The sequence below is a fragment of the Buteo buteo genome, chromosome 1 (genome assembly GCF_964188355.1).
Source record: "Buteo buteo chromosome 1, bButBut1.hap1.1, whole genome shotgun sequence".
NCBI lineage: Eukaryota > Metazoa > Chordata > Aves > Accipitriformes > Accipitridae > Buteo > Buteo buteo.
In genome coordinates this window covers 48065392-48077267 of record NC_134171.1, presented here as the reverse complement: position 1 = coordinate 48077267, position 11876 = coordinate 48065392, and the positions used below count along the sequence as shown (strand labels likewise).

General features: G+C 41.2%; 1 protein-coding gene across 1 annotated transcript; it reads right to left on the bottom strand.

Annotated features, from left to right (window-relative positions):
• Positions 1-56: 56 nt before the first annotated feature.
• Positions 57-11436, bottom strand: CTSO (cathepsin O). Its single transcript, XM_075029396.1, is given in 9 exon segments — positions 57-1989; positions 3710-3802; positions 4248-4411; positions 5657-5778; positions 7252-7419; positions 8641-8774; positions 9571-9676; positions 10970-11176; positions 11178-11436. Coding segments are annotated over 9 exon segments (1095 nt in total). The 5' UTR covers positions 11244-11436; the 3' UTR covers positions 57-1954.
• Between the last annotated feature and the right edge of the window lie 440 nt (positions 11437-11876).

Genomic DNA, 11876 nt, shown 5'->3' with positions numbered 1-11876 from the left:
GTCTTTTGTTCAGTCTTCTTCTAAATCAAGCATGAAGTTCAAACAACAGTCTGACAGGCATTTGAAGTGTTTTTTATTCAAAATATCATTGAAATAAGGATAAAATTGATATATAATAAAAGTGAAGCAAATTTGGCCATAGAATATTGATAAAGCCATTTTGCCATCTCATTAGATGGCCTCTTGTCTTTTTAAATGCTTCCCTTGGAAATACACACATGCTGTAGGCCTTTATTTCTGGTGAGTTGCTCTGTACCTTAGTGCTTTAGGTACTTACGCCTGGTTGTACCACCTCAAAAACACTGGTGAAACATCTGTGTTTGATATATTATAACAACATTACGCTTATCAATGCCAATTAGGAACTTCGGCTATTGTTTTCCAGTTATGGAAGTGTGCTATTTGTTGTTTGTAAGCTGCTAAGGGAAGGCCATGCTACAGAAGACTATAAGACTACAGACGACTTCCTCTTTTGTTAATCTGAAGTTTTCAGCCAGTAAATTCAGTAAGTAGCAGAACCTGAAGTAGTGAAACATCGGACTTAGTCTTCCTTTCATTTAAAATACTAACACTTAGAAGCAGGACTAAAATGGCAATACTTACAATAGACAAATATGAACACTTATTGCATTTCTCATAAAAAGGTTACAATACACTGACCTATTAACATGGAACAGTAATGGAGTGCAAAAATAACAGAATTGCTTCAACACTTTTCATTGTAGTGCTTCATAAAAGATACAGGTAAAGCATTCCAAATGAAAGATTGAGAGCATTTTTGAATTACATGTTTGGTTATGAATTCTAGCTACATTTGCCTGCAACTGCAGTGTTACAGGTCAGCAAAGCTGGAACTCCTTTTTGATTCACAGCAAGTCCCACCTATGAATTCAATTAATGTAGGGAAATTTAACACCTACTCTATTTGGAGTATTCTGTAATTGCTGACTTCCTAAAGGTGGCAAATATATATTAACAAACTGCACCCTCACCATTTTTTTCTATAATAAATAAGTTTTTTAATTTTTGCTCTGCAACTGGCTTCACTATTAGTTGAGAAGTAGAGAAAAGAGAAGGCACGGAACTGACACAGCTCTCAAAGCATGGTAAGCCTGATTTGCAGACATACATCCTGACAGGACACAGGATGTTAAACCACTAGAACTGCCTCCATTTGTCTAAATACAGTTACTTCTTACTTTTCTAACCATCTAACAACTGAATGCAGAAGACACTGATATTTCAGGCACTTTCTAAAACATGGTCCCGGCACTGAAGAGCTCTGAAGTTACATTTACCCAATAAAGGTCTGAAGACGGAAACTGAAGGACTGCAGAACTTCAGAGACACTCAGGAAACAGTTCTGACTATCCATTTCCCTCCTCTACTCTTCTAACTTCAGAGAAAAAGTAGGATTTCACAAAAAAGAGGAAGACAAAATGTGTCTGTCTGTCAGAGATGCTAGGAAAGCCAAGTATCAAAGAATAATAGAATATTTTCTTCCCATTGCCCTTCCTCCTGGCCCAATAAAAGCAGACCTAATCACGGTGGTTCTTATAGTCAAAGCATTTCAATTATACTCTGTCATAATACTGATTATTTGATCCAAATCCCTTATCATTTGTCATTGTTTCTTTCCTTGTAAGATTTTGTTAATGGAGCAGTATTCAACACCTGGATAGAGCTCACACTCGCAGTTTCAGTCCATCTTTGTAACTTCTCTTTGTGTACTCTGCAGTTGATTCTGAGTCTTCTTATCCCATGAGAGATTTGATGTGCAACACACATTCCAAATAAAAACATTTTTAAAAACTCCAGCCAAACCGTTCCTGTACTGTCTAAAAGCAGAAATTGCCCTTACAGCAATTTCTTGGTTTAGAAAATATTGTTTTGAAGTAAATCTTCATATACAGTGTGTATCCAAATGATACTTGTGGTCTTTGGCCAGTAAGTGTCAAACAAATACTGATGAAACTGTATCTGCTATACCTACAAATGAAACAAAAATTTTTTTTAAATAAATACTGGAAGTGGAGACTTGCCAGAAGTAAGTTCCCAGAATTCATATTCATATAATGCCCTCTCTCCTCCATGCCATGACAGTAGATGAACTGCTGGGGGTGGGTAAGGGGTGGGGAGGCAGGGAATCAGGTGCAACCCTTTTATTTCTTCCTTGCCTGACACTGTTTATAGTTGAGATTTACTCTCCTCCTTCCTCTGCTTTCATGTTCAAAACTTTAGATCCCTTCTGAGGATTCAGCATTGGTCCAATATGGGTGCTGGAAAGCAATCTAAACCTTGATATCCTCCTCCATTTTAATCATATGCATTTGCAATGTATAAGCAACATCAAGCTATGCAGCTTTGAAAACTCACCAAGAGACTAGAGATAAATTCCATTACAAGACACATTTTTGAACACTCATGCACATGCAAATACAGAGCAAACTAGTCTTTTATTCATGCTCAGTTCTTTTTGTATTGTTGTACTCCTTCCAGCACTAAAAGCAAAGTCTGACTACAGCCTGTGAAGGTATCAAAGGTTGATGGCTCTTACACACTCAAAAGTGGTGTCAGAGCACCTCTAAATCAGAAGACAACAAGAGAGCCACTACTAGCCTTTGCTGCATTGTTCTTGTGTGGCATACTACAGCATATGTGAAAGATCCTGCTTTTTGAGAAAGCGGATTTTGAAAACAACACATCCATTCTTCCTGACAACCTCAACAATTGACTTACTTGCTTTAGTTATCACTATTTCTAAATTTCTCTTTCCAAATAGTTTGTTTACACAACAACAGTAAGAACAGAAGTTTCAGGAACATGGAAAAGCTATGATTGGATACATTGTCCTGATCTTTACTGCGTACAGGCAAACTGAATATTATCTATTCTTATTTGCAGATGATTCACATCATCTAACACCTTTTACAATGACTGAGAGCTACTGTGAAACATACGTGGAAAGGAAAGCCAACAGAAGACCTCCGCTATTAATCTAACAGACAAAAATTCAGTGGACACACACCACTTACTATCTAGTAGTCCAAGCCCAGCAATTTGGCTCAGCAATCTTTGCTGGTAAATAGGAGCTTCACCTGCCTTACCTCCCCCCTATCCACCCACTCAGATGAAACTGGGTATTTAACACTACAAAACCTGCTCAAACACCAAGAAAAATCTCATGCAAACAGTAAGAGGGCAGGAGATGGAACTAGCACTAAAAGTATATACCTCTATCCTACAAGAACAGCCACAAGCAAGGTACACATTTTCTAAGCACAGGCAGATCCACTTTCCACATTTGTTTGCAAAACTGAGCCCAGAGATAATTGCATCCACCAGACAGGACAGCAGCTGTTTTACCTACACTGAGTATAGTGATGGCACTAACCTAGAACTATGATACATGACTGTATACTTTACAATGCCATTACCTCTACGTAGTAAGGTACAATAGCACTTTATTTGTTATGCCTTATATAGCTTTACCTTTGCATGGTGTTTTTTCAATCATTCAACTACATGGCTTGGTTGAACTAGCAACCACCTTATTTATTTTTCCACCTGGACTCATCTAACCTCTTTTAAAACATAGCAATGATTTGTATTTCCTCTCTGAGGATCCCATTATATCACCTTACTTACAGGGAGAAACATACCCCAGCATGTGGCCTTTACCCCTTTAATTATTTTTTGTCAGACTTACCACAGACATTGCCACCTATCTTAACACGAACGTAGCCATCTATTCCCCATGTAGGCCCCCAAGAGTTCTGTACAATCCAGTAAGGGATACTACCTGTAAGAGACATTTTCATAAACAAGAGACAACATGAGATTTGGGAAGCATAAAAAACTTCTAACGCTCTACAGAGTTAATTACCATTTTAATATCTTGTAGTTTCTGATGGTTTGATGATATAGTACAGTGAAACCTATTGTTGTTCACATAGAGGACAGAGCTAATATTCCAGTGTTGTCCTCTCCTAGCATAAAGACACATATAGCCACGTTCTTGACTTTACAAGGACATGAAGTCCCACAAAACTGAAGGAGCACAAAGAAGAGTTTCTCTCCTGGGATCAGGCTGCACTTCCAGAACTGATGTGACACCAAACCAAACAGTTCTCAACAGAATACCCAGTTCTGGATTTTAATCACTTGCTCCACAGGAGGCAAGTTGCAAGTAAGAGGAAAAAAACCACAAAACCTACTGGGTTGAAGTTCAGTTCATGGAAACGCACCTGTTCTGTCAAAACCAGTGATAAGAACAGCATGATTTGCTCTGCCACTGGAGCAGTGATATTGTATGATCCCTCCAAGATAATCCTGCCAGCTAACCGCATCTACTGTTACTGCCAAAGGGCCCCAGTTAACAAGCATCCTCATCATTTCTTCTTCTTGACCGCTGTGAAAGAAGTGAGTGATAATGCCAAGTTACTAAAGTCAGCACACCAAAGCAATTTGAGAGGTGGTAATCTACTTGTTCAGTACAATTTAAAAATCAAATAATTAAACTGTTTTGTCTGAGTTCTACACACCACATAACATACACCAATAATTACATATTTCATATACTACAACACAGTAATACAAATATAGGGCACACAGACTATGGGAAAGGTGCAGATCCAAAGATATGATGCTACTAAAAAGAAGCAGGTTTCTGGGTCAAGTCAGTGGGCAATAGTGAGCCCTATGTACCTTTTATACATCACTTTTCTCAATTAAAACCAGCTTTGGACAAACCATTAGTCTATATTATTCTTTCCCGTTAGTTTTTCAAACATACAGAAGTATCTCTTATATCATACATAATCCTACACTAAAATATGTATCTCAAACATACCAAAACACAGGACTTTACCGCTATCAGACATTTACCATTAGCATCCTCATCCAGTTTTACTTATGTAGTATACTGGAACAGGAAATCTTTATCACTGCATGGTATGTGCAATAACTGAATTTGGCAAATATAGACTGGCAAAGCTATAATTGATTTTAGTTACTTATATCTGGCAGTAATTCAATTCCTAGTTAAAATTGTATTTCCTGTCTTTAAGTTCAGTATGCAGCTGTATTGTACTGATAAAAATTAGAAACAAACTTTCTTGGTACAGAAACCTAAAGAGCTACCAGTTGTTTTTACAAAATTCAGTTGACAACACTGTAAAGTCATGGGCTGGAAGAGGATGCCGGTGGGTATGTAAATGGATGAATATCGAAGTAACTGAATACTTCCTAATTTTTTCAACAAATTCCAATTACTATTGGTAGGATTTACCGTTTCTGATACTTAAGCAGTGTAATGTTCACTTAGCATATATTAAAAGCTGTACCTGACTCAATGTTCCAGTTTAAACATAGCCAGTTTAAATACAGCCAATTTAGAAGACTTCATTTCAAGACACAGACTTAAGCTTTCTCATTTGAACAGGCTTAGTGATGTCAAGGTTGAGTGGATTCACCATGGCAAGCCTTAACTCTCAAAAATGTTATGTATTAATTCTTATCCAGTACACAGCTACAGAACTGATGCAATCAACCTCATAACCTTTGGCTGGTCAATGCGCTATTGGCTCTAGCTTACTCACAGTTACTGAACACAGAAGGAAAAGTACAGCAAATAAAAAGAATCAATAGCAGCTACCTGAAGTCATATGCAGCAAATCCTCTTATTGAAACTCCAAAATCTGAGTTACCAAAATAATGGCACAGTCCTGTCTGAGCTTTAAAAGCGTATTCTGAATCCCTCACGAGTTTTACTTTTGTCTGCAAGAAGATAAATGAATGAGAATGTAATGCATTTAACACCATGCAGCTCAAAACATATTGAAAATGACCACAAAACTCACTCAAAATTCAGTGTGTTCTTCGTGAGATTAGAAATAAGAATGTCATGTTGAGAAATAAGGTATTTACTATCTCTCGTTTCCTTGTTCACGGACAAAGTTTTAGAAAGGATTCAGAAGTCTTCCAATAATGGACAAAATTTAAAAGGTATCTCTGGTTTAAACTAGCCTCATGAGCAATCTCATCAATTTCAAGACACAGAGACTATGCATTCATTTAATGAATGACTACTCATTCTCTTCAAATGACATCCACATACAAAATTATTCTCTCCTTGGGACAGTTCAAGAACCACAAATATCCCAAGAACAGTTACATAAAATACTGAAATTAAGTCCAATTCTGCTATTAGCATCAAATCCTCATGCTAGTATATAATGTATTATAATGGCTGCCACAGTTCAAAGTCCAGCTACAAAGCCATTACATCAACCTTTCATACTTTTCTTGTCTTCTGCAGTACAGTATGTTTACAACAGTGTCTTCTCCAGTCTGTCCCAAGCAAGAAGAGAGAACTTTGCTTCAGAGGAATCCAGATGAATATCCTCTTTCTTAACTTGTTTAAATTTGCATTTCATCTAGACTGTTATTAGCTGGGGTTGTATGAATCTTCAGGAGTATGATTACAGAGTTTCTTAAAAAGGACAATCAGGATTTTTTTGTAAACTTCAAAAACCTAAGGAATTCTTTCTATATTCTTATAACTCAAACTGTCATCTTAGTACTTTTTATTTCAAAATTTTGAAACATTAAAATGTTTCTGCTTACACACATTAGTAACACACATTTTGCGTTTTTCATGAATGAAATGTGTTTGCTACAACTGAAGTAGAAACTATGTCTGCATTTTCATTGTTTTGGGTTGCAAGTGAAACAAAAGTAAACACAGTCAATTTTATTCTGAGGTTCTCTACTCTTATGCGTGATTTTACAGTGTCTGCAACAGAAACCCTAGAACTCTGAAAGCAGAAAATCTCAACATCCCTCCTTCTCCCCAGATGCTGGCGCCTAAACCAGACACTCAAATCCACATGGATAAATGGCTCCTTCTACACTGGTACTGTATGTCTGCAGTTCCAACTGAATTCAGCGGCAACACTGTGGCTTATTTTCAAACCCTGGGGGTTGATTTGTTACATTCACAAGAACATACATGGACCACAAAATTCCAATCAAGTTTCAATTCTGCTTGAACAAACTCTCTTGATTCCAGACTAAACAAATATGAATACATACATACACACACACATTTGTATATGCACATATACATACATATACACACATATATTTAAAAAAATATCAGACAAGCTGTATACTCCACCTTCCCCATAAAAAAGAGAATATTAATATGAAAGCTAAGGAAGGGTTTGAGATTTATGAAAAGTTTCAAACCTGGTTCAGCCAGCTCAAAGCACTAACAGTAGATCCCCCGCTGCAGCCATAATTAGTGTATGAACAGTCAATAACCTGCTGTACGCTGAGCTCTTCCAGGTTATTTCCTTTAATTGCATAGGCAGACTGTATACCACCCACAACGCTGAAAGCCCAGCAGCCTCCACACTTGTACAAAGAGAAGGGAAACAGGGGAGAAAGAAAGAGTCAGCTTTGTTTCTGAAGCCTGATGTGAAAAGAAAAAAAAAAAGAGTCAAAAGTGTCTTCTAATGCTCTTCATTTACTACATCACCCTTGAACTTTATTTTTAAGGCAATAATAAATAAATTTAATCAGCCATTTAAAATATTGAACTGGTTTTTTTCCCCCTGTATTGCTCTCTGAAAGCTAGAAATGCATTACGGGTGTCTTATTTTAAGGATTCCTGCATTGTGATTGTCTTATTTTAAAGATACCTTCCTGATTCATTTTTGCCCTTTAAGATAGGTCTGAGGATAGTTTTTACTGTGAGAGATAAATTTTCTTAAAGAAGGATTGGGGCTCAGGATGAAATTATTTTTTTAAACACATTAGTCAGTAAGTTTTTGAAAAGGATGCACTTAAGGAGACAGTCTACAATTTTCTACAGTCTGAAGAATTTTATAAAAACAGATTACATTTTAAGAAATAGTAAACTGAAATTAAACATAATAGGAAAATTCTTAGACAGTAACAGAATCTATACTGCAGTTCTAGGCTCTTTAAACTATGGCATTTAAAATAGGAAGGAGAGTTTACTCCTAGGCAAGGTCCAGGTTACACTGTGTGAAGTACAGTAAGGAAAGACATCAGGGATTTAACAGCTTGTTTCTTATCAGTGACCATAGCCACTTCGGGATAAATTGTAATTAGGTGAGGTCTAGTTATTTTTCTATCATGAATGCATCCCCTGAGGTGTTCAATGGTAAAGATATGGGTGTTGACCAGCCAAGGGCATTCAATCATGAGAGAAAACGACAGCAAAGGATCTATACCCATGCAGGTGAAACTGAGGGATGAGGACAGGTACTGAACTTACCTTAGCCTCTTCAGAAAAATACAAAATTCACATGTGCAAAATATTTGCAGATTTAGTTAATTAGATCAAAAAATGTATTACACACAGTTTATAACTGCACAATTTCTAAATGCACAACGTTTACATCTCATGCTTTTAAGTCTAATCCTCCTTTGCATAAAATGCTACATGACTTTGTGTATGTTCAACTGGCCATACTTGTGCAAGCACTCTAAGGAGTCTTGAGGCAGTGGTGGTCCCTTCCAAAACCTTCACTGGGCTCTATGACGTACCTGCTGGAACTGTCTCTGAGCACTGCTTGAGACACAGGAAAGGAAAACACCAGGACTTACTGTTTGCTGATTTCTCACTTCTGCAATGACTTTCTTGTCCCTCCAGTCAAACTTCTTTGGCAAAGGTTTTTCCTCTCCCTTTGGCACTTTTATGTATCTGGGAAGTTTGTGAGGTATGCTTCTTAAATAAATAGCTAAACACAGAATACAAACATCTATAAATCTATTAACTAAAAAAACCCCACAAACAACTGTTTTACTAGAAGCCACAGAGGTAAGTTTGATCTGTAGTTACAATCATGGTATTACATCTCATTCTCAGATCCATAGAAAATTCATGTATTTTAAAATAATCATTATACTCCAGAATGAATGTAAATATTCCTACAGTTCTAGAAAGAACAGAAATATTCCATGTAGGGAATGTGGGTACAAAGTGTGAAGATTTACTGAACCTGATAAATAACCATTCCGTAAAACAAGTTTTGTTTGAGAATTTTCACATTTTACTTACTGGAAAAATATTACTTTATTTTAGTCAGGTAAAAGGAGAAAAATAAGAGAACAATGTAAGGATTCTGAAACACATGCAAATTGCTCATTTTTCACTAAATGCTTAATTTTTTTTAAATTAAAAAAGGTGTGAAATCCCCTGATGAATAGAACATATAACAGCAAACTGGAACAGCAAGAAGGGAAGATTAGGTTACATATCAGACAAATTTTCTTAGTAAAAAAAATTAAGTGTGTCATATTGCTAAGGAAGGAAGGAGGGAGCAGTCTGTATACTAAATCATATTAAGGCTCTGGGCAATTCAACCTTGCAAGACTAGAGAAACATGAAAAGGAGTGTTTTATCCTTCAGAAGTACTTACAGCTTGGTAGCTGACTATAAGCACTGGAAGAATCTGTAAATGTGAAAGACACAAGGTTCTGGGAAAGAATAAGAAAAAGAACAGAAAAGGCATTAGCAGCAGCCAGAAAACATACCTTTGAACTCTTCAGGAAACAGGTGAGAAAACTGATTTATTCCATAGAAAGCAGTCACATTATCTTTTGATGATGAATTCAGTAATCTAATTCTTTTAGCACTTTCCTGAAGGAAAAAAATAAATATTGTGGACATTATTAAGTTAGGGGTGGTGCCAAAACCATAAGAGCAGAAAAAGAAAAGGTTAGGAACAGTAAACATGAACTTAGATAACAAGACAGCTGTTCACCTCAGATTCATTGTGGATTCCCAGCAAACCAATGTGAAAGCCATTAGACTAATTTCAAATCCAAGAAAGATACCAAAAAAGCATTTAAGTGCATCGACGGTAAAAAATCGATATGAGACAGACAAAACAGGCAAGCTGAGAACAAATTGTGTTAAACTCATCCAATGCCCTTCTTTGACAGCACAACAAACCTTGTGGTTCAGAGAGATGTAAAAATGTCTTCAGATAAGAGTTAACCCTGTCCTGCTTTATGTCCTTGTAAAGCAAAAGAACAGTATAATGGCCTAAAGACGTTTAAACCCCCAAACTTTAAATTATCAGGAATCCTAGACCTCTGAAAAAACATGTTTTTGACCTAGGAAAGCAAGACAATCTGACACCCCCCGCCCCAACTTCTGGTGACAAAGTTCAACATGAAATATAAAAACCGTAATGTCACCTTCTGTGTTTTTTATGAAGACTTCACGGCACCCCTCAGCAGAAGAAGTATGCTGGCGCACGCTGGGTAGCATTACACGCGGTCCCACCGCCACAGGCAGCCACCAACGCCCCTCGGGGCCGGCATCAGGCCGGGCTGGCACCGCACTCCCGCCGCGGCCCCTCAGCCCCGGTATCCGCCCGGGCCCCTCAAGCACCCCTCGCCCGGCACGATGGGGAAAAGCGGGCACTACGGCGGGCAGGGGGCCGCCGCCGTGCCCGACTTCTCCCGGTCGCCCCATTTCCCTGGCTCTGACAGCAACCCCTGCGTAGCCGGAGACGTGAGGTGCGGGACCGGGGAAACCCGCTTCCCGCCGCGCCGGGCGGCCACCACTGGGGACACGGCCGCCGCCGCCGTCTCCTCGGTCCGCGGCTGACACCTGGCGACAGAAACGGGGATGGGGAAAAAACCCCAGCGGCACCCCAACCCCAGCAATTTGAGGGGAAGCCGAGCAGGCAGGGCCGAGGAACACGAAAGAGCAAAGGACGCCGGAGCGGGTTTCGGTACTCCGGGCTGAAGAGCTCTGCCGTGCCTCCTTCCTCCACCTCTCACCCCCCAGTCACCCGGTTAGCAGCGGCAGAGCGGCACCTCGCCACCCATCCTCCTCCGGCGGAACCCACAGCCAGCGCGGCGGCAGCAGGCCCGCTGCGTAGCGCGGATCGCGAGTGTAAGTGCGGGCAGGGGCACCTACCCGGAGGGCCGCCGCCGCTTCTTTCTCCCGGCCGCCTCCGTCCCACGGAGGGCGGCCCTGACCACCGCCGCCACCGCCCTCCTCCCCAAGCCGGGTGACTGCAGGCGCCAGGAGGGCGGCGCTGCCCGCCCGCAGCAGGCAGCAGAGAAACGCCAGCACCCTCATCGACCGGCCAGGGCGAGCGCTAGGTCGCGCCATTCCGCACCGGGCAGCAGCGGGGCCCCACTCCCTGCCGGGTCCCCGGCCGCCGCCCCTCCCCTGGCCGCCATGTCATGGCGGGGTGGAGCCTGCGGTACGCGCCCCCACCCCGCGGAGCTGGCGGGCCGGGCTGTTTTCGTGAGGGGCAGGGGGCTCAAGCCTCCTTTCTTTCCAGCCTCTACCCGGAGGCAGCCTCCCACTTTCCCCCACAGCGGGCCTGCGGGCAAGCCGGCGCCGGGGGGCCGACACCCCGCTGGGCTGCCCCTGCCAGGCGAGGCGAGGCGAGGCGGGGCATCAAATGGTGGCCGCCCGGCAGCAGTGCCTCCCGCACCGCCCCTCCGGGGCCGGGCGTGCTTTCGCCGGCGGGTGACGTCGGGTCTGCCGCTGCCTCTGGATGTCCTGGAGCCGTTTTTGCTGTGTTTTGGGGTGCGCGGCAGCGCCTGGAAAAAGCCCGTGTTTCAGGCGGTGTTTTTTTGGTGTGGGAGATGCGCCGCGGGGCGCGCAGAGCTGTAAACGAGGGGAGAAGAGGTGCTGAGCGCTCGGTTAACTACGAGGTTAAAAGTTAATGCCAGGCCTTCGCTGAGAGGAAAGTTAGTTGGCAACTGCAAACTGGGCTGCGAGTAGAAAAGGGAAGGCATGGCTGCTTCCTTGGGGCAGCAGAAATAACAGTTTATGGGGTTTAGCATGGGAAGGCATTGGTGGGGAGAGA